The sequence below is a fragment of the Elephas maximus genome, chromosome 10 (assembly GCF_024166365.1).
Source record: "Elephas maximus indicus isolate mEleMax1 chromosome 10, mEleMax1 primary haplotype, whole genome shotgun sequence".
Lineage (NCBI taxonomy): Eukaryota > Metazoa > Chordata > Mammalia > Proboscidea > Elephantidae > Elephas > Elephas maximus.
Genome location: NC_064828.1, coordinates 64,954,968 through 64,977,537, shown reverse-complemented (window position 1 = coordinate 64,977,537; position 22,570 = coordinate 64,954,968). Strand labels below are relative to the sequence as shown.

Sequence of the window (22,570 nt, the reverse complement as noted above, 5' to 3'; positions counted from 1 at the left end):
GACATTTCTGCTCTGTCCTATAGGGTCACTATGAGTAGGAACTGACTTGAGGGCAATGGGCTTGGGTTTTTAGAAACAGAACAGGAAACGCACCTCATGATAGTTAGTGTAGTCATATCCAAAGCAACTCTTGTTCCTGGCTTCAGCTTACTTTTGTCAAGCTAATTTTGTAAAACAAAAGGTATTACGTAAACACTTAAAAAAAGAGAAAAACACCTAACAAGAGCATAATATTTAGAAGTCAAATAATTTTTACCCTTCAGAGAGAACTCTCCATGCTAACATAAGGGATTATAAAAGTAATAATTAAATGATATTTCCATCTGCCCTTTAAGAATACACTTTTGTGCAATCTCAGTGTGAAATGTGAAATCACTGACACAGGAAGTTAGAGGTAGCAATGGCCTTGTTTTGAAGAAATGGGTTTTCAAAGGTTCACTATTTAATATAGTTTTGCTCATTTTTATCCAGGATCTGTAGTATGCTGACTTTGGGAAATGATACCAAAGGATTGAGAAATTCCTTAGTGAACTGGGAAGGTATTTAAAGATGTACCCATCAGATTTCTTTTGAAAACTATATCTTTTGGGAAGAAAGTATATTATGTGATCATAGGAGATCAGAGGAAAACGTACTGTTTCCCCCTAGAGATCTTTATTAAAGTGCTAAAAAAACAAAATAAAAAAACCAGCAGCCACCATTCATGCCTTTGCTATATGCCAGGTACTACACCAAGCACATTATATATTAGGTTGGATCATACTAAACAATTTATTGGCTTATCTAAGCAGGGCACTTTATTTAGCTAGAATTGGATAGACTCTATCCAATAGATTTACCTCACACTCGGGATACTATTTTTCAAACATAAAGTTACTTTTTGATTCTTTAAAAATTACTAAATGTAACAATCTTGCCAATACAATTTTAAAATCATATAAATTACTGACCACTTTTCACAGGATTTTGCAAAGAGCTCCAAATTTTGGATTTAGTGATATTTAAAATGAATTGGAGAGAGGCAAGAGAATAAGTTTAACAAAATGGATTAAGCTAAAAAAAGAAAAAAAACATTGCTAGCTGAGTTACTTCAAACAAAAGATAAGCAGAAATCGACATGAAGCTATTTCAACATTTACATCTTTAGGGAACATATACTCTGGCTTTTCTAATATTTTCCAGTTTTCAAATATTCTGTTGTCCTGATACAACCATATCTTAGAAATGCCAACTTGTGGCATCCAAAGGACTTGAAAAGGGGCATATAAATCCTTTGTCAGACCATGTATCTAATATTTTCATTTAGAAAATGTCACCCCACTTACATGCTAGGCAAAATTCCAAGAGGAGATTATTCCCTGAGATAACTTCCATTCTACAGCCATGTCATATCCACGTTTTAAAAGCTGAACCTCATACAAATACCAAGAAAGGTCTTCCAGTGAATTTATAAGAATGCGTTCCCTAAAGACACTTCCTAAAGAATAGGGTGGTACATAGACTGAATAGGATAGTACATATTGAATGATTTCAATGCTGTTCGTTGGGGTTTTTGGTGACTGCAAAATAAAGTAAGGAGTTATTTCAATTTGTCTACTCTAATATGAATAAACTGATAGACAATCAATTTAGGCTTATGGTACAGATTATAAGCATCATTTCTGAATGTTTAAATATAAAAAATACATAATTGACAGAGTCTAAAACTTCAAGTCCTTTTCAAAAAAGACATTAAAATGATGTGAGATCTCTACAGTTCAAAAATTCTTTGATTTCCAAGTGTGTAGAGCTGACTGAAGGAGCCCTGGTGGCACAGTGGTTAAGCACTCAGCTGCTGACTGAGAAGCCGGTGGTTCGAACCCACGAGCTGCTCTGCTGGAGAAAGATGTGGCAGTATGCTTCTGTAAAGATTACAGCCTTGAAAACACTATGAGGCAGGTCTACTCTGTCCTATAGGGCTGTTATGCATCAGAATTAACTTGATGGTAATGGGTTTTAGAGCTGACTAAGGCAATGTAATAGACTGGTTATGAAGAATACCAGGAGTCAAGGCCCATGGCTTGAGTTTAACTAAAAAAAGAAAAAAAAAAAAACCCTAACCTGTTGCCGTCCAGTTGGTTCTGATGCACAGTGGCCCTATAGGACAGAGTAGAACTGCCCTCAATTTCCTAGGAGCACCTGGTGGATTCGAACTGCCCACGTGTTGGTAGGCAGCTGTAGCTCTTAACTACTATGTCACTTGAGTTTAGTCTTTGCTAATTATTAGCTGGGTCTGGACAAATCACCCTGGGGATTTGGGGCATGATACCTGACCTGCTTACCTCAAAGATTAAATGTTAATAACTTACGTGAAAGTGCTTTTGTTAATTATAAAGCACTATACAAATGTACGGTTGCTAACCAAAGAGTCAGCAGTTCAAATCCACCAGGCGCTCCTTGGAAACTCTATGGGGCAGTTCTACTCTGTCCTATATGGTCACTATGAGTTGGAATCGACTCGACAGCACTGGGTTTGGTTTCAGTTTTTATACAAATGTAAAATATTACCTGTCGACGACAACCCACAACATATCTTGGTCCATTTGTAGCTTTAACAATGACTAGAGGAAGAAAATGAAAGAACAAATGGAAAAACAAAGTAAAATTTAAATATATCCACATCAGTAGCCATTTCAATTTTATTTGTCCTCCAAGAAGTTGAAAGAAAATTTAGTCTATACAACAATACCATCCCCATTCATTACTGCTGTTAAATTAATAAACATTTCAAGAGTAGGGGTGTGCTTGGCTCTTTTTTTCTTTACCAATTAACAATCTAATCCACTTACATTTTTCTTCAGTTAATTGCTTAAGTACTTCACCCACAATCTAAGAAAGGAAAAAAAGTATTATTTTTTGCCAACAGCTAAAAAACAAAGCAAATGACCATCACCCTCCACACACCAAACTCCATTACCTACCTGCCCAACACTTTGTAGGGCCTTCAGATCATTTTCAGACTTTTCATACTGCTTGGTAAGTTCTTTTAATTGTTCCCTTACTGAAATAATATAATTTGAACATTTTTAATTAAGGAATAATCTTAGTCTATCTCACTACATCTCACTTTACTTAGGTTTATATCACTTTTTACATCCACAATATCAAACTACAAAATAAGGCTGTATGTAAAAACTAGGTGACATGTTTAAAAACAAAATGTTACAGAGAAAGCATCACATTTTTATTTCCTTGATCGATAGTATCTGTTTAAGCACATTTTAAACTACATTCTTAGCAGATGTTGACTACAAATCCGAATGATAAAAATGAGTTAGACTCTTCCTCACCCCTTTACCTACCCACCTGGATTACTCTCTGGCCTTCTACCCTAAATAAGCTCAATAGGTGCAGTTCTCCATAAAATTATGTGGTCGCCGTCTTCATTTACTTAAACCATTCCATCTTTTCAGTGAAGGTGCACTATGAAAACTCTTAAGCGCCCCTTTACCTCGGGATGGAAGAGAAACTTGTGTGCTTGATATAGTACAACACAATACATGAGGAAAGAACGAGGAGGGTATTATAACCAAAGGATTCCTCTCTTAAGCTCCGCGTCCAATTTTCAACTCTACTAACAAGCCAACTCCCCAGGTCTAATCTCTAGCTTGAGCTTCCCTGACTCAAGGCTCTTCCCCTCTCCGGGTCCCGGGACTTCACCAGCTCTGCCATTCTTGCACCCGAGGCTGGGAAACATTCCTGGCCCACTTCCCAGCTCCTCCTCTAATCCATTTCCACTTTCATCTCAGAACCAGGGATGCTCTTTCTGTCACCCGGCCCAGACTGAGCCATTTCCACGCCCGAAGAGACGCTCCTTTCCAAGCTCAGGGCTGGATGACAAAGCGCCTTGTCCCTGTACCGAGGCCTTCCCATACTCTGGGCTAGGTTGCCGGGTTTGGCCAATGGTCTCCTTTTGTCAGTAGCAGAAACAGAGATTATGTGGAAAGAAAGGTGCACTCACATTCCTTTAGACGGCCGTCGATCTCCTTGTGCTCCAGCAGCTTCTTGCGGTAGTCCTGAAGCGCCTTATCTCTAGGGTCCGCCATGATGAGAAGCCGTCGCTCATAAGGGATGCCGGGAATGGCCATGGCCGCCCGGGCGGGGGAAGGGGCGGGGCGAGGGAGGAGAACCTCCTTGGAGGGGGCGGGTTCAAGGGGAGACCCCGCCCTTTCCGCTTGGCCCCGCCTCCCCATTCTGCTTCTCCCTCCGCTACCGAGAGCGCTCACCTAAGGCGTCCGCGTGCACCGAAGGAGGCCTCCACCCACACCGTCCCCTGCAGGCCAGGCTGGGTAAAGCAAGGCGGTGTTATTTCGGTTTTCCCCTGAGAACCTTCGGGATTCTGTTACTCCTGCGGGAACACAAAAGGCGACACAATAAACTGAAATGGAAGTGAGGTAGGGAATGTGCAGTATTTCAAAGTAGCTCCAGTGGCCTATCGGTATAGCACAGAGTCGGCACAGGACCTCCAAATACAGAAACCAAACCAAAACCAGAACCGTTGCCGTTGAATCGATTCTGATTCATAGAGACCCTACAGGACAGAGTAGAGCTGCCCCATAGGGTTTCCAAGAAGCGCCTGGTGGATTTAAATTGCCACCCTTTTGGTTAGAAGCCGTAGCTCTTAACCACTACGCCACTAGGGTAGGCAAATTTATTCATTGGTTCATTCATTCAGTGAATGAGGTACTAAGGATACAACTGCTTATGACCTAGTGGGAAGATAAAAGCTAATTTCAGAGTGTAATAAATACTAAGATGGACATAAATTGCGATGATGTTACAGGGTAAGCTGAAGACAACTATGTTAGAACAGATATCTGAGATGGGGAGCCAGCCACTCAACAAACTGGAGAAGAACATTCTGAGCAGAGGAAACAGCAAATGCAAAGATCCTGAGGTGAAAAATTGTTTAGCCCGCTTCTAGGAACAGAGAGGAGGTGAATGAGACCAGAAGGGGGGGTTGTAGACATGTGGGGGCACAAGATAAAGATACTGAATTAGGCCAAGACAGGACCTTTGGAGTTTGACAGACTTGCTCTAAGATTTCTGTGATTTTGGACAAATTACCTAATCTCTCTATATCTCTGTAAAATGAGTATAATAATTTTACCTATCTCCTAGTGTTGTCATGAGTATCAAATGAGTTAATGTACCTAAAGGTGTTAACACAACATCTGGCATGTAGTAAATACTCAATAGTGTTATTTTAAGTTATTGCTTACATTAAGGGTAGTAATGACCCTATTTTTTGAGGTACAGGTCCTCATTGCTATACCTCTGCCCAGCATTGTTCCTGGGACAATTTATTGTCCCAATAAAATCAGTCAACTTTCCAAATAAAACCAAACCCATTATCAAGTCAACTCCCTGCTGTAGACAATTAACAAAGAAGATGGTCTGGGCAGGGATAGTTCCTTCTGCCACTCAGTTGCAACTATTCTGGACAAACTAGTCAATCCACTCCAAAATATATTTCCTCTGCCATCAAGAGGAACCCCAGTGGCTCAGTGGTTAAGAGATTGGCTACTGACCAAAAGGTCAGCAGTTCAAATTCACCAGCTGCTCCTTGGAAACCCTGTGGGGCAGTTCTACTCTGTCCTATAGAGTTCTATGAGTTGGAATATATATATACATATGGAGAAGCACACACAAATAAAATCAGAAACTATGATAGGCAATGGAGCCCTGGTGGTTAAGGGTTCAGCTGCTAACCAAAAGGTCAGCAGTTTAAAACTACCAGCTGCTCCTTGGAAACCCTATGTGGCAGTTATACACTGTCCTATAGGGTTGATGTGAATAAGAATCAACTCAGTAACAACAGGTTTGGTTTTGGTTTTATTCTCCTTGAATTAATCCTCTAACTTTTCTGTCTCTTCGCACCTATTTTCTACCTCTTTGTTGTTTTATTCCACTATCTAGGATACTTCCGCAATTGTTTCTTCTAATGTTTCTGTTGAAATTTTTTATTTTGGCTATCATAAATTTCATTTCCCAGAGCGCTTTCTCATTCTCTGATTGTTCTTGTTTAAAGTTTCCTCTTTTTATGTCTTTGAGGGTATTGTTTGTCTTCCTTTCTTCCCTCATTGTTTACTCAACGTTCCTTTTATTCCTGTTTGTTTTGATCTCTCTATTTCGTGTTGGAGGCTTTCCTTTCCAGTGTGGTGTAGTTTGCTTTTCTGATCAGTTAGAGTTGAGTGAGGCACTAAAAAAAAGCAGTAGAATTCTGAGTGACTGAGTCCGAGGGCCCGGCCTTTTTGTTGGGGTATCCGTAAATGATAGTCACTGCAGGTCTTTTCTTATGTCACTGTTATTCCTGGAATAATTCTCTAATTCCTTTTTAGAATGAGAGAGGAGGGGATGGGGCAGGATGGGGGTTGGTGGAAAGTAAGTGTATATATTATCCGCAGTTTTGGAGCTAGTGTTGCTGGTGGTCTGCTGAAGGTGGGGGAGGAATCTTAGTATTTAGTATAGAGGGAGTCACTTAATCCACTTGTCATGGATTGAATTGTGCCCTCCAAAAGTATCTGTCAACTTGGCTAGGTCATGATTCCCAGTATTGTATGATTGTCTACCATTTTGCCATCTGATGTGATTTCCCTGTGTGTTGTAAATCCTATCACTATGACGTAATAAGATGGATTAGTGACAGTTATATTGATGAGATCTACAAGATTAGATAGTGTCTTAAGCCAGTCTCTTTTGAGATATGAAAGAGAGAAGCGAGCAGAGAGACATGAGGACCTCATACCACGAAGAAAGCAGCACTGGGAGTAGAGCTCATCCTTTGGACCCAGGACCTCTGCTCTGAGAAGCTCCTCCACCAGGGGAAGATTGATGACAAGGACCTGCATCCAGAGCCGATAGAGAGAGAAATACTTACCCTGGAACTGATGCCCTAAATTTGGACTCGTAGCCTACTAAACTATGAGAAAATAAATTTCTCTTTGTTAAAGCCATCCGCTTGTGATATTTCTGTTATAGCAGCACTAGATAAATAAGACACCTTCTTTACTTCAAGTTCCTGGAAGAGGCATCAGTGTATTGTCACTGCCTTTACTTCCTGACTTCTCATTCACTCTTTACCCTCCCATTCATGCCATAACTCACCATGCAGGCTTCCTACTCCACCCTTCTGAAACTTCTCTTTAGGTAATCTTCTTATTGCTCAATCCAATGACCATTTTTCATGAAATTACTGAACCTCTCTGCTTTATTTTGCTAATGCGGATTTCTCCCTCCTTCAATTCAAATTCCTATGTACCAAAGACCTCAGAATCTCCTTACGTTCCTGCCGTTGAGTTGCCTCAGACTCATGGCTACCCCATGCGCAGTGGATTAAAATGCTGCCCAGTCCTGCACCATCCCCATGATCAGTTGTAGATTGGATTGTTATGAACCATAGGGTTTTTATTTGCTGATTTTCAGAAATAGATTGCCAGAGCTTTCTTTCTCATCCATTTTAGTCTGCAAGCTCCGCTGAAACCTGTTCAGCATCATAGCAACATGCAAGCCTCCACTAACAGGTAGTAGCTGCATTTGACGTGAATTGGCCAGGAATTGAACCTAGGTCTCCTAAATGGAAGGTGAGAAATCTACCACTGAACCACCGATGCCCCCAATTCTCCTTACACTTCTCTGATATTTAACTGCCTTCTTCATGGGCTTTTCCCTAGCCTACCTCTATGATGTGGGTGTTCCCTAGGAGCCCATCCTTTGTTCAGTGCTCTTCTCTACCTGGTCTCTCCCTAGATAAACTCATCCAATCTCATGATTTTAAGTGCCTTTTCTATACCAATGATGCTCAAAGCTATATTTCCAGTTCAGACCTTTCTCTTAAGCTTCAAAATCCGACTACCTATTAGATACATCCATCTGGTTTTCTCAAATACATATGGTTCAACCATGATCCATGTCTAGGCAGCTAGAAGGCAGGAAGCTATCCTCAATTTTTCCCTTTCTTTCACCTCCCATGACCTATTGCCACCCCAAGTCTTGCTAGTTCTGCCCTCTACATGTATCTTCAACTTATTCCCTCCTCTCCATCTTTACTACCAAGGGCTTAGTTCCAGCCCATATTTCACTCACCTGATATATTTCCACAGCCCCTTAACTGATCACCCAGGCTACAGATTTGTACCCCTCAAAAAACACCCTCCATACTAGCCTGGTTTCTCAAAAAGGTTAATCTGACCATGGCATACTTTGGTTTAAAATCTTTAGTGCTCCTCATTGATGGAAAAATCAAGTTTAAGTTTCTCAGCATGACATTCAAGATCCTTCATGATCTGGCCCCCACCTTCTTTCTCCAGCTTCATCTCCAGTAGTTCTCTGCCTTACGGTAAGCCATGATGTTTCCTGCCTCCATATTTTTGCTTACCTTGTTTCTGCTTTTGAAATGTTTTCTCCCCTGTCCCACACCTGTCACCCTCACTTCACCTGGCTTACTCTTTTAAGATTCAGCTCAGGCCCTGCTACCTCCAGGAAGTCTTCTGTAGTCCCTCCTTTATGGTTGGATTAGCTTCCTCCTCTTTGGTTCTATAAGGTCATATAATGTTTTTTTTTGTTGTTGTTGTTAAGGTCATATAATAGTGCTTACCACATTGAATTGTATATATCTGTTTATGCATAGGTTTTCTCCAAATAACAGATAGGTAGGGAACTTGTTTTCGTCTTCTCAACATCTCTAGCACTTAGCATGGTATATGTGTTTCACAAAATGACTTTTGAATGAAATAATGAATGTACAAATAAATTAACTAATTATCAGACCTGAAAAGATAATAACAACATGAGATGTCACAGGGAAATGTGTGATTAAAATCCAAACAAATGCTATAAGTTTAGAGGCAAAGTGATTACTTTGGGCTGAAGTAATTTTAGATGGGGAGGACGTGTTAGAAAGAGTAGAAATTGGAATTGAGAAAAATCCACAGAAGGTATGGATGTGGGAAAACTGATGACCAAATAGGAATTCAACTACCAGGCGATTCACTAGGAAAAAAAAAAAAAAGTTATCTAAAATTCATTTAGAAAACACTTCAAGATCAGGATTGTTCTGTCAAGAAACAAAAGTGGCTACAAATCCGGGAACTCTAGACTCAACACAATTCCAGGGAGAGAAGGGAGTTCTCAATTTAAAGAAAAAAAAAAAAAGTGGTGTCTTAGTTATCTAGTGCTGCTATAACAGAAATATCACAAGTGGATGGCTTTAACAAAAAGAAATTTATTTTCTCATATAAAAAAAAAAAATAGTAGGCTACAAATCCAAATTTAGGGCATCAGTTCCAGGGGAAGTCTTTCTCTCTCTGTTGTCTCTAGATGCAGGTCCTTGTTATTAATCTTCCCCTGGTGGAGGAGCTTCTCAGAGCAGAGACCCTGGGTCCAAAGGATGTGCTCTACTCCCAGTGCTGCTTTCTTCGTGGTATGAGGCCCTCATGTCTCTCTGCTCGCTTCTCTCTTTTATATCTCAAAAGAGACTGGCTTAAGACACCATCTAATCTTGTAGATCTCATCAATATAACTATCGCTAGTCCATTTTATTACATCATAGTGATAGGATTTACAACACACAGGGAAATCACATCAGATGGCAAAATGGTAGACAATCATACAAACTGGGAATCATGACGTAGCCAAGTTGACAGATACTTTTGGCGGACACAATTCAATCCACGACAGAAGGTGAAGATAGAAGTTAGGAGATATGCTTCTCCAACTTAGATGACTCTAAGGACCTTGAGAGAAAAGTCCAGCCATGTACATGTACACACTTATACACAATAAATATTAATTAGATAAACAGATCTAATCAACTATGTTGTGTCCCCCAAAAGTATCTGTCAGCTTGTCTAGGTCATGATTCCCAGTATTGTACGATTGTCTACCATTTTGCCATCTGATGTGATTTCCCTACGCGTTGTAAACCCTATACCTTCAGGCTTTTATTTAGCCATTCTTCCTTTTGTATCTGAATATTCCTTTTTTCTTTGCTAAATTTTTTCCTTTGAATTATTTTACTCCAGTCTACTCACTACCAGAAAGTATTTAGGTACTAAGAAACTTCCCACAGAAATCTCCATGTCTCATTTTGAGAAACTGAGCTCAAGCCATTTCCTGCTTTCGTCATTAAAAAAAAAAAAAAAAAGCTGTTATTTGCACAGTAATCAGAATTCCATCAAGAAATGCTGTGTACATTAAAACTAAGTTATGTTATTGTTATAATCACTAGTGTTAGGATAACAAGGTTCTGTTCTTGTTCATCTCTAAAAAATTTAATGTTGTTCAGGATGCGATTTAAAAACTCAAAGGTTGAACTATGTACCCTGTGGGCGTTCATTAAATAGCTATTGAATGACTAATCAGTTATTTCATGAGACCTAACACAGGTGAGATGATTGCCAGAGTGCGAAGAGTTGAACTTGTAGACTCACACAAAGACCGACTTGAAGTATTTTCAGGGAAACGTCAGTAAGATTCACACCACATGGATAGAACTATTTTACATTTCTAAAATCTCTTAAAAATATGAATGGAAAACTATAATTATCAAGACAATAAAGTAAAAAAAATATCTTATATGGAGCTTGTTTCCAATGATAAGTTTCTAGAAATTTTTTCTGGGCAAGAGTTGAGTCTTATGGAATACTTTAAGTTGCCCGAGGTTACGACCTGTTGCATCAGGGTGAAATCTTGATTTGATTAATGTTCAGACTGCTTCCTTTTTTCCTTCTTAGGCTTCATTCACCTAGTCTTTTTTCTTCTCGTGTCTCTCATTTTTTACTCTCTAATCTTCAGATATTAGTATGATGACCACGGGGAGGATATTCATTTCCACAAACACATGCAAAGACAGGCTCCGTGTTAGGATCTCTGGAAGTCATAGGTATGCTTGAGATATATCCTGCTTATAAGGAGTTTAAGGAGTTTACAATTCAGTGGTAGAAAATGCCATAAAAGATTACATGCTAAGTTCTATGAGGTGTCCCTCCTGGAACAGGGACTGGGCCTTATACATCTTTCTCTCTCCAGTGTCAAGCTCAGTCTGGCATAAGGTAAGTTTATTGAATTGAAATTCATTTAGAGGCTGGAACTGGGTGAAGAGGAAACCAGGAAGACCTCTTGGAGGAGAGAACATGTGATCTGGGTCTGGATTTGTATACGAAAAAAAAAACAAACAGCTGTATAAAAAGGGCTTTACAGGTAATTACAGAAATTGTATTAACATGTACATGCAGTATATGTGGCAGTCTGCTTCGGTAGAGATTTATAGCCTAGGAAACCCTATGAGGTTGCTATGAGTAGGAATTGACTCAACGCAGTGGGTTTAGTTTTGGGTGTGGCATGTTGTAGATGTTAGAACCAGAGCTTCTCAGGTCCACCATGGCTAGTGACTTTTTACTTCATATTGGTTTGCTTGGCAGTGGTGGACAGAGCATAGGTTGTAATAGTACGATATATGAGTTTGAATCTCACCTCTACCATGTTGTACCATTTTGCTGTTAGCTGTGGAATTGGTCCAACTCATGGAGAGTCCCGTGCACAACTGAATCAAATGTTGCTCAATCCTCAGCCATTTCCATGGTCAGTTGTAGATGCTGATTGGACCATTGTAATCCATAGTTTTCACTTCCTGATTTTCTGAAATAGTTCGTTAGGCCTTTCTTCCTAGTTCCTCTTATTCTGGAAGGTCCCCTGAAACCTGTTCAGCATCATAGCAACACGCAAAACGGCAAGCCTCCATGGAAGGGTGGTGGCTGCGCAAGAGGTTCATTGAGCCTGGGTCTCCCGCATGGAAGGCAAGAATTCTTCCACTTAATCACCTATTCCCTGGCATGGCCATGTGATTTTGAATAACATGTAAGCTTTCTGTGCCCATTTTCTCAGCTAGAAAACAGGAGCATACCTATTTGGGGCCTAGCATATCTTAAGCTACTTCATTAAAAGATGGTTAAAAAAAAAATCTATACACTTAAAAAAAATATTTGAACCTTTAATGTGCAAGAAATTAGAAAGCTTTCCAATTTCACCTTGAAATTTCCTTAAAAAAAAAAAAATGTTTATAGACTAAATCCACGGCTGAATGTTAAAAGACCATGACTGGGAATCAGAGGACCTGGCTTTACCACTACCCAGCTCCTAGTCCATGCTCACATTACCTCATCTCTCTGGTCCTGTTCCGTCCTCCAAAATGAGAGGGTGGTCTCCATCCGGACTGTCCAAATACGGTAGTCACTAGCCGCCTGTGGCTATGAAGTGTGCCTAGTCTGTATAATATATAAGCACTGGATTTCAAAGACAAAAATAAAATATTTTATGAATAATTTTAATGTTGATTATACTTGGAAACAATATTTTCACCTGTGGGTTAAATAAAATATATTAAAATTAATTTTACCTGCTTCTTTTTTGATGTGGCTACTAGAAAATTTAAATTACACATGGGGCTCGCATTATACTTTTATTGGACAGCGCTTTAAGCCAGGGACACGATGGACACGTAATTTGTACGGCTTGAGTTCCTTGCAATGAAATATCGAAGGATTGGCCAGGAGAGAGCAGGGGTGGGGCGCGGCCCTGCAGGGAAAACACAGGCCTCTCGGACTTTCGCTCTGCTGGGGAAGCTGGGAGGACCCTCGACTCTCGCCCCGGGGCTCGGGGCGGCCAAGCCGCGTCAAGTCTCCAGGCCAGGGGCGTCGAGGGGCTGGGGCGGGCGTCAAAGTGCCGGGGAGGAGGCGCGGCCGGCCGGGCGGAGCCGAACAGGGAAGCGGGTTGGTGCGTCAACCTCACGCGCCGGGGAGGAAGCCGGTCCTAGGCCGAAGGCGGCCGGCGCGGGCGCCGCCGCACGTCCTCGGGCTCTGCCGGAGGTGGCGGCCGCTGAGAGGAGGGAGAGCCGAGGGCGGGCCTGGGAGGCGGCCCGGAGGTGGGGCTCTGCCGGGGCCGGCCCGCGCGGGCTTATCTGAGGGCGCAGGGCCTGCGGCCGAGTGCTGGAGACTCCGAGCGTGGGGCGACGAGCGGTCGGAGCGGGTATGGGCCGCCGCTGGGGTTTCCTGATCGGCTTCCTGGGCGCCGTGTGCCTGCTCGGCTCGGGCCACAGCGGGCAGGAGCCCCCGGAGACAGCGGCGCAGAGGTGCTTCTGCCAGGTGAGGGTTCTGCGCGTCCCTACCAGTCCCGCGTCCCCCGACTCTGTCGTGCGCTCCGCCGCGCGCGCCCCGGCAGGTGAACGGATGGGAGTGCGGTCTTGCAGTTCTTCCCGCCTGGACAGAGACCCGTTTGCTTCTTCTGCTCCTTGACTGAGGCTGAGTCCTCTGCAGGTCGCCTTCGCATCAGGGGCGGGGAGAGGAGTGTAGTGCACGCTGTGTGTTTTTTACCGACTTGGCTTATGCCTCTTTGTTGATCGGTCCTGCCGGGGAGGATGTGCGCGCACAACACCAGTATTCTTGTTATTTTCACAGAACTCAGGTCTTCCTAACTTCTAACTTGACCTGGGACTTGTGTGCGCTGTACCTGAGCTGGGTGCCTTCCTTTCTGGCCAGTACACGCTTTTGTAGGGGAGTTGCTCTCAGAATTCGTTGTCAGGCAGGAGAATGGCTACGCCTGACTTTTCTGTGTCTAAACCGAACTGCTTGGTTTCTTAGGTGCTGCGGTTGCCCTGTAGCTCCTCGCCGTGTGTGTGGTTTCTTTTTCCTGAATGTAATGTCATTTAACCTTGAAACCCATTTAACTGGCTTGAAATAAGAAGATGGTCCTCCTCCTCAACCCACAAATTTAGTTACAAGCTTATTAGGGTCATTTTCTTCTATAGTGAAAGATGGAAACCCTGGTGACGTAGTGGTTAAGAGCTAGGGCTGCTAACCCAAAGGTCGATAGTTCAAATCCACCAGGTGCTCCTTGGAAACCCTATGGGGGCAGTTCTACTCTGTCATATAGGGTCACTATTAGTCAGAATCGACTCGACGGCAATGGGCTTGGTTTACACGTTTTTGAGCAAAAAATTTGAAGAAATGTACAGGTTTCTGGTATTTACAGTAATAGTATTTCAGTATCATTACTCTTGTTAAAGCCACTTTTTGGTTGGCTTCTGCTGATAAAAATTAAATTTCATATGAAACTGAGGGATGGGTATCCAAATTATTCCTTTTAAGTGTATTTTCTTGTTAACTTATTGTTAGAAATAACATATTATGTGTGTGGGGGCGTGATGCTATTTTATAATGGAAAAAAGTGCTTCAAATAGAGAAAAAGATGTCTCCTTCAAATTTTTGGATTTTGTCGTTTTGTGGAGTGATTTGGGAGTTGAGGTCAGTGTTAACTAGGAATGTGTGAGGGAAGTTGAGGGTAAATTCCAGCTTTACAACCAGAGGTTTCAAAGCTCCTGTGTATTCAGTGATAGCAAACAGTACACAGACAAGTACTTAAAAGGTCCCTTTTCTCTGATCACAAATATAATGTAATACAAAGTTTAAACATTTAAAAAATAAGTAACCTTAAAATTAGGTATTCAGTGCTGAAAGAAGATGTTTAATGTAACATTTCAACTAAATTCTAGAGATTTGGGTAATGGAATAAAAGTACAAGTTGAGTCCTTCAACTTTCCCTCCACCCCCCCAATTTTTTTTTAGATGTCTAATTAAAATTGGGTCATTTTACTTTTTTACGTTTATTTTCTGATCAGTGATTAGGCCTCTCTCCACCACAATTTCTTCAGATTTAAATAGTCTCCCAAAACAAAAGCCTATTTATTAGGCCCTTTTCCTGTCCTTCTAGAAGAAGTCTTGCTATCTGTTTTTTTTTTTTTTTCAGGGTCAGTTTACAAGATAATAAATTGAGGATAACATAATTAAAAAAATTTTTTTGAGAGAAATTTAAAACCATCTACTTGAAAAAAAACTTAAGAACAAAAACCAAACTTAACCAAAACTTAAGAACAGAGACCATAAATTTTAATTCAGTAAATGAAACAAAGAAAAATGTATTTCAGTTTTTTGATGGCCAGTAGTAAAAGGAGTGAGGGTGAGGGGACAAGAGGGAAAAGGAGGAGGATGTGTAGACATGAAGAGAAAATAGAGACAAGCATATAAACATGGATATAGAGAGAGAGGGGGGAAGGAGGAGAAATGAAGATAATAGAGATGAGTGGCGTAAGTTATTCATTCAACAAGCGTTTATAAACGTTATGTACATTGACCTGAGTGCTTTTGATGCAGAAATGACTACGGCATGATCCCTGCCCTGAAGAGTTCAGTTTAGTGAATAATGTTCATTTTTGGGCAGGGTAGGAGGCATCCTAAACACTTTAAAAAGTACATATTGCTAGAAAACTAAATTAAGAACTAAACTTTCACCTAAGGTTTGGAAATTATTCTTTAAATTTAGTTGCTTATTATTATGTATTATTTTTATTATGTATATGTGTTAGTTGGCTACTTCTGTTTAACGTCAAGTCCTACCAAAACCAATTTTACCGTATGTTGTAAATTCTTTTTATTATCAGTGCTTTAGTATTAGTTGCTAAGTGATCAATTTTCTGGGACTTGTAAATCTTCCTTATATATGATCCCCTGTTTTTGAAAAAATGCCATTTAATTTTTAAAAATTAAAAAAAATTGTTACACAGCAATATTGACTTCTTTTTTCCTTTTGGCATACGAGTCTATGAAGTTTAACACATGCATAGGTTTGTGTAATCACCTCATAATCAGGGTCAGCCCTTTCTTTAAACCAAAATAGTATTTGTAGTATTTGTTGTAATGAGGTTGGACTTAAAGTAAGTGAAAGACCCTCAGAGCTACTTATTGCTGTTATAGCTGCTATTGAGTTGGCGCAACTCCCAGTGACCCAGTGCACAATGGAACAAAACACTGCCTGGTCCTGTGCCATCTCCACGATCGGTTGCAGATCTGACCATCGTGATCCATAGGGGTTTCTTCGTTATGTATCACTAGAGAGAATGAAATGTAACAGATTTTAGTCACATTCATGAAATTCCAGAATGCATCTTAAAGAAATAACCTCAGAAGAAATATTGAAGCCCAGATATGGAGGCAATATGGACTTTTTTTTTTCATTTAAATTAATTAGAACCAAGTTTGTAAACTCGTATGTACTCAGTATTAATGTGGCTACTGCGTAACTGCACAGTCAGAGCCATTTAATTGAGTGTAGTAGCTTTCCTTCAGGCTAATGAAAGTTAACCCAATAATAATAATGAAATATTGTATTTTTATATATAATTAAATATAATCTTTCAATAATGAAAGATAATCCAAAACGACTACTCTCAAGCACATGGGATGCATTTTGGAATGCATGATAGTCTACATACATGTATTATGTCAGATTTACCTGTCAAGTGTCATGTTTAAAAAAAAAAAACAACCAACCAAACCCAGTTCCGTCAAGTCGAGTCTGACTTATAGCGACCCTATAGGACAAAGTAGAACTGCCCCATAGAGTTTAGGTCAATTTGAAAAATGGTTTATATTTGTTAACTGAAGTGGCCTTGTCATGGGAGAGACATCATTGGTAATATATTCAGTGGTTGGTGGAAATAAGCCCAGGATTAAAATCTAGTCAGAGGGATCTTTGACACAGGTTATACTGGAGACCTGTACACTGAGACCATTATCTCTGAATGCCGGCTGTAATCCAGGCTTTTTTGAACAAAGTGATTGGAAGAAATACTTTTGTATTGGTTGCCATACTTTGGGTGATTTGAGAACATTTTAAAATTCTAGCAAGGCCAAAAGTTTAAAGCAGAAATAGCTTTAAGTGTTCCATGTCCTTAGAATGGTGCTTACAGCCTTATAGAATCTTTGATTGGTGTTCCCAGGCTTCCATTAACAGAGTTGTCTCAGTGTACTCTGTCAGCAAGTGGATAATTTTTATGTTTTTTTTTTTTTTAATAGCCACAAAGTACAATAAAATTAAATACACCTTGAATTGTGTTCTCCCCCCTCCCCATATATGTTATAAAACCTAACATCTATGCCTGTGGTTATAATCCCATTTGGGAATGGGTTGTCTTTGTTACGCTTCAGATTCTTCTTCTCAAGTTTTGTGTGTATGTGTGTTTGTTTCTTTTCGTCTAAATGTCTCTGCTTGGCAACTGTCCCTTTGGCCTTTGCAGTCTCTAAGTCTGTTATTCTTTGTATAGTAATTTGTATCAAAGGGGAGAAATAGTAACTAATGTATGTCCTTAGGAGTTCTGGCTTTTAAGGCTCAAAATGAAGGTGTAAACAATCTCTTTAGATGTGAAAAATCAAAAAATTTTTTTCTTTTTTTTAGTGTGTGTGTGTGTTTTAGGTGAAAACTTACAGTGCAAATTATTTTCTCATTCAAAAATTTGTACACAAATTGTTTTGTGACATTGATTGCACACTTTTGTATTGTTGGTATCCAAAATTAAGACTCTAAGTTTATTGTATACTTAGAGAATATTTAGGAGGAAACATGGGCAGATTTGCATATGAAATGAAAATAGTTATTACAGTGACTAAATATGTAGATCAGATTTCTAGAAACGGAATTAAACCAAAACCAAACCAAACCAGTCACAGTTGAGTCGATTTCAAGTCACAGCGACCCCACATGTTGCAAAGTAAAACTGCACTCTATAGGGTTTTCAATGCTGTGATCTTTCAAAAGCAGATTGTTGGGCCTTTCTTCCAAGGTACCTTTGGGTGGGTTTAAACCACCAACTTTTCATTTAGTAGTTGAGCACTTAATCAATTGTGCCATCCAGGGACTAGGGACTGAATTAGCTAGTCCAAAGCAAAGTAAGCCTAGGCAAATAAGTAAAAAGTCTTAGCTCTTGAGCATCGCTGTTATCATCCAAAGTATTCTTATTGCTTGGGTGAAATTCTCTTTTACTGTTTTGTGATGTCCAAGATTAAAAGGTAGTGTAAGATTTTTCTTGTTCCAAAGGGAAACATCTAAATGCAGTATTTAAATATTGTTTATTTGCTCCCTTACCAGTAGATTATTTATATATTGATTGATTGATAATAGATGTCCCTCAAACATAATCCAGTGTAGTTTACAGTGGAAATATTCCCACTAAATTGTGATGTGGATCTCTTTTCTGCAGCATTTGGTACTCTAAAAAAATTCTAATTATTTTTCTTGAATCATGGTGTACATATTTCTTACATCATGATTGCTTTACATGATGCAATACATAAAGCAATGTTTGATAAACTATTTGGTGCTTGCCTAGCTCCAAATAAATATCTAAGGATATTAGTTTCACAACTGATAACATTGTTTGAATATAGTATGATTTCCCATTGTATCCTAGTGTAGGTGGATTGAATACTTTGGTTTAGTGGATTCAAGAAGCCCTGGTGGCATACTGGTTAAGTGTGCCGAAAGGTTGGCAGTTCAAATCCACCAGCTGCTTCATGGAAGAAAAGACTTGGTGATCTGTTTCTGTAAAAATTACAGTCATGGAAACTCTGTGGGGCAGTTGTAATTTTGTTCTGTAGGGTTGCTATGAGTTGGAATCAACTCAACAGCAATGGGTTTGGGTTTAGTGGATATATTTAAGATGTTAATTTTAAGCATTTGAAGATCAGAGTTGGCTATGTGGTCAGTTTGCTCTCTCAGTGTTGCTAATGATAAGTAATTTCTAATCACCATTCCAAACTATAAAAATTGTTGTGGCACAGTATTTGAGGTTTGGGTAGGTCTTTATGATGAATTATTTTTCTTTTTCTTACAAATTCAGTATCACTTTTCATGCATTCACCAAGCTTGTTTCTGTACTAACATCCTGTGGGAAATTGAAATAGAGGGAGAGCAGAGACAACTGAATTATAAGAACACTGAGTCTCAGGAAATTCAAGAACAAGAATGCAGCTGGATATCAGGAAAAACAGGTGGAAGTGGGAGTTGGAAAACCCTAGGGATTCCAAGTAGCATATGCTATCTCCCATCTCTGTTTCTTTTTGTGTCTTTTAAAATCTTTCTGCTAACTGGCTCGTATGCTCCTTAGTTCACATGATGGAATATGGTCAGAGTTTACTTGTTTACAGGTCTAGCCACAGGGAGAGCCATCTCTTCCTCTTAGTCTCAATTCCAGATTTCTAGAGAAAAGACCATGACCTGGTTTGGGTCAGCTGCCCATGGCTGGTCAAGTCACCTGCGATCTGGAGGGCAGGGTTATAAAATGGCTGCCAGGGCACAATCCCTGGAGGGTGTAGGTCATTGTGAGCTTGGCACACTTTCCAAAAAGATATCTGCTGAATTCTTTAGGTGTATAGTAAGAGCAATAGTATTTCTGAATTTTTGTCCTACTCCATCTCAGAAAATTATAAGGGGAAGGAGGATAAGAGCTGGTAGAACTGGGAGATATTTTATAATAACCATGTGAAGAAAAAAGAAACCTGTTGCCTCTAGGAAATTTCAATTTAATATTTTATTTTCTTTGTAACAGGTTAGTGGTTACTTGGATGATTGTACCTGTGATGTGGAAACCATTGATAGATTTAATAACTACAAGCTTTTCCCAAGACTACAAAAACTTCTTGAAAGCGACTACTTTAGATATTATAAGGTATTTTTAATTTTTATTTTTGTGTGTAAGACTACTTAAAGTTAAAATGGATGACTATATTTTCTTAGAAATCACTAAGCTTATGCTTTTTGACTATTGTATAAAATTGATAGAGGCTTTATTAGGAAAATTCATTTCACGAGATTGAACCATGTGATTCTGAATGGTAAACACATTGGCTACACTTTAATTTCAATAACTGAATTTTGCTAAAGTTAGAAACTAATTGACTAAATTGAACTAAGAACAGAAACATATTGTTATCAAAGCAATGAGTTGTTTATAATTTTCTAAAACATCAAATTGAGTCTAATTAATTAAAGCAATTAAATTTTTGAGGAACATGACTCTATTTTGACCTGTATCATTTTAACAAGTAACTTGTGATATTTTATTCTGAAAGAATTTAGGAAACCTTATTATTAATGTATTTAGTTATAGTCTGAATTCACATTTGTCTAACTGGTCTACCTGTGAAATGTTTTTTGCTTAGAAAGAATATAAACTGAGCAGTGATGATATGAGAAAGTTTGTTCAGGGTCTGTTTAGTAGCAGTCTGTGCCTTTCTAAGCAAGTCTATCTATTTACTTGTACCAGCTACACATTTATGTAATTATTGGAATTGACAATACGTAAGTGGAAAGATTAGAATAATTGTAGCCAATAACATGACTAGGTTATAGAATCATAATTCAACACCTGCCAGTTGGAATCTTGAGATCTTTATTTTTATAACTTTTTTTCTATTATTATTTTTCAGGTAAACCTGAAGAGGCCATGTCCCTTCTGGAATGATATCAGCCAGTGTGGAAGAAGGGATTGTGCCGTCAAACCTTGTCAATCTGTAAGAACCATGTGTACATTTAAGATCTAATATGTCCTTTTTTTTGTCCATTGTAACATTTTAAAAAGAGGCCAATATGACTAAAAATAATATTTCAATCTTTAGGTTCAATGTAATCTGCAATATTTATATACATGAAATTCTAAACTTAAAATATAACACCTACTTTGAATTATATTGCCCTCATAATAATATATATTTTTTTTTCATAATAATATAGTAATTTAAATTTTATGGTTAACATAGTCTTTGACTTAGTGAGATTATTAGTTCTTTTGGCTTGATTTTTGTTTTTCTTCTTGCATCTTAACAAAGTTATGTTGATAGTATGATAAAATGAAATTTATCTGAGATATAAACAAAATTTTTTTTGGTAGATGTATTATTTTTTTATTGGGGGGAGGTCAATGGACAAAACACCTGATTTTACTTAAGAATTCTTATAGCATTGAAATTTGAAGTAATATACTGTGAAAGCAGAGAAATTTTTATGCTAATCATAAAACAGTTTATTTTTATACACTTAAACTTTGATACCTAGTGCTGTTTACATAGAGCTAACATGTGGAGTTAAAGCAAATATAAAATACTATTTATGGGTATTTTATCATGAAGATGAATGAGAAGCATTTTTTAGTTACATTATGCCTCATAAATACAGCTTTTAGAAAATTCAAAGAGTTGGTTATGAAACATGTTACTGTTACTAAAGCGTAAGTATACCATTAAAGTGATATCAATTAAAATATTTCATTTTATTTAATAAGTTTTTGCATTTGTATTTCAGTAGTGGGAAAAAATTAGTTGGGGAAATTTAGATTTGCCAACAATTAATTTACATGAGTTACTAAAAATGCAAAAAATGTGGTAGATACTTACAAAGGTATTTAATTTACATGTAGCCATTAATTAGGCTTTTTTTGACATGAATCAGAAAAAGCAAATAGCTTTACAATGATTGTAAAATAAAATCTCATTTTGAGATAGCAGTTATTTTCAATTACTAATCAAGGGAAGAACTAGGAGATGTCACTTTGAGGAGAAGATTGGAGGGGATAGAAAAACCAAAGGATGGTTAGCATAAAATAATAGTTTATGAGTTACTAGATTAACAGACTGATGGATGAGGCCTGTTTTATTGTAAATCCTAGAGAAAACAACCACTTTTAGCGTTTAAGGAATACTGAAAAAGATGTTCATTACTTGATTTGAACACATAGAAATGGTAAGAGAGAATTGGATGAAAGTTAGCAATTTGTACTGAGAAACAGACAGGATCTAGTTATTTCAGTTTCTGCAAAACTGGAGCAGAACACTTTTCATACCAATACTCAGTTTTTTTTTTTTTTCTTAAATTGATTTCACAGTAGAGAGAATGCCCTTTCTTTAAAAGACAATTAGATGATGTTTATCCACTTAAAATAGTCTTAGTTATAAATATATATATTAGTGTAGCATGACTGGAGCCAAGCTTTAGAAAGATAACTGGCAATACTGTAGAAAGGAAGGACAAGAAGGTGAAGAGGAATGGAGAAGGGACTGGTAAGGGAGTATCAGTTAGCAATTAAATTTAATTTGGTTCAATAATGAATATATTTTGAGGGCTTACTATCTGCTAGGACCTGAACAAACAAGATGAGCTCTGTTCTTGAGGAGCTTATGGTTTAATAGAGGAGAGAAACACTAAGTGATCGTTTCACCACAAATATAACAGCTCAGTAATAGAGATACACTGAAGGTTTATACACAGTAGAGTGAAGGGGAAGGGAGACCAGAGGAAGAAGAAGTGAAGATGAAGAAATAAACTATGTACATTGCTCTTAGGAAAACCTGGGCTCAGTTCTAACAGTCCCCAAATAGGGTGATATGTCAAAACTAAAGAGTGATTATAGATCATTTTAAGTATTTTGAAATACTTGTTTCAGTCTAAATTCTTGGCTTTCATGTATAGCATAAGGAGCCCTGGTGGTGCAATTGTTAAGCGCTAGCTGCGGACGGAACGGTTGGTGGTTTGAACCCACCCAGCTGTGCCATGAGGGAGAAGACCTGGTGATTTGTTCCCACAAACTTTACAGCCTAGGAAATCTTATGGGGCAGCCCTCCGCTGTTCTGTGTGGTCGTTATGAGCTGGAATT

The 22,570-nt window shown here is 38.8% G+C and overlaps 2 protein-coding genes across 2 annotated transcripts in view; one reads left to right on the top strand and one right to left on the bottom strand.

Annotated features, from left to right (window-relative positions):
• The window catches only part of PSMC6 (proteasome 26S subunit, ATPase 6), a 30,081-nt gene extending 17,476 nt beyond the window's left edge, over positions 1–12,605 (bottom strand). The window contains exons 1-7 of the mRNA XM_049897811.1: positions 12,434–12,605; positions 12,195–12,320; positions 4,001–4,387; positions 2,961–3,040; positions 2,829–2,868; positions 2,548–2,600; positions 94–161 (exon numbers count right to left, since the gene is read on the bottom strand). Of these exons, the coding sequence (XP_049753768.1) occupies positions 94–161; positions 2,548–2,600; positions 2,829–2,868; positions 2,961–3,040; positions 4,001–4,232 (473 nt within the window). The 5' untranslated portion in view covers positions 4,233–4,387; positions 12,195–12,320; positions 12,434–12,605. The remainder of the gene's footprint in view (positions 1–93; positions 162–2,547; positions 2,601–2,828; positions 2,869–2,960; positions 3,041–4,000; positions 4,388–12,194; positions 12,321–12,433) is intronic.
• Positions 12,606–12,806: 201 nt separating this feature from the next.
• The window catches only part of ERO1A (endoplasmic reticulum oxidoreductase 1 alpha), a 40,019-nt gene continuing 30,255 nt past the window's right edge, over positions 12,807–22,570 (top strand). The window contains exons 1-3 of the mRNA XM_049897809.1: positions 12,807–13,178; positions 19,472–19,591; positions 20,352–20,435. Coding sequence (XP_049753766.1) covers positions 13,065–13,178; positions 19,472–19,591; positions 20,352–20,435 — 318 coding nt within the window. The 5' untranslated portion in view covers positions 12,807–13,064. The remainder of the gene's footprint in view (positions 13,179–19,471; positions 19,592–20,351; positions 20,436–22,570) is intronic.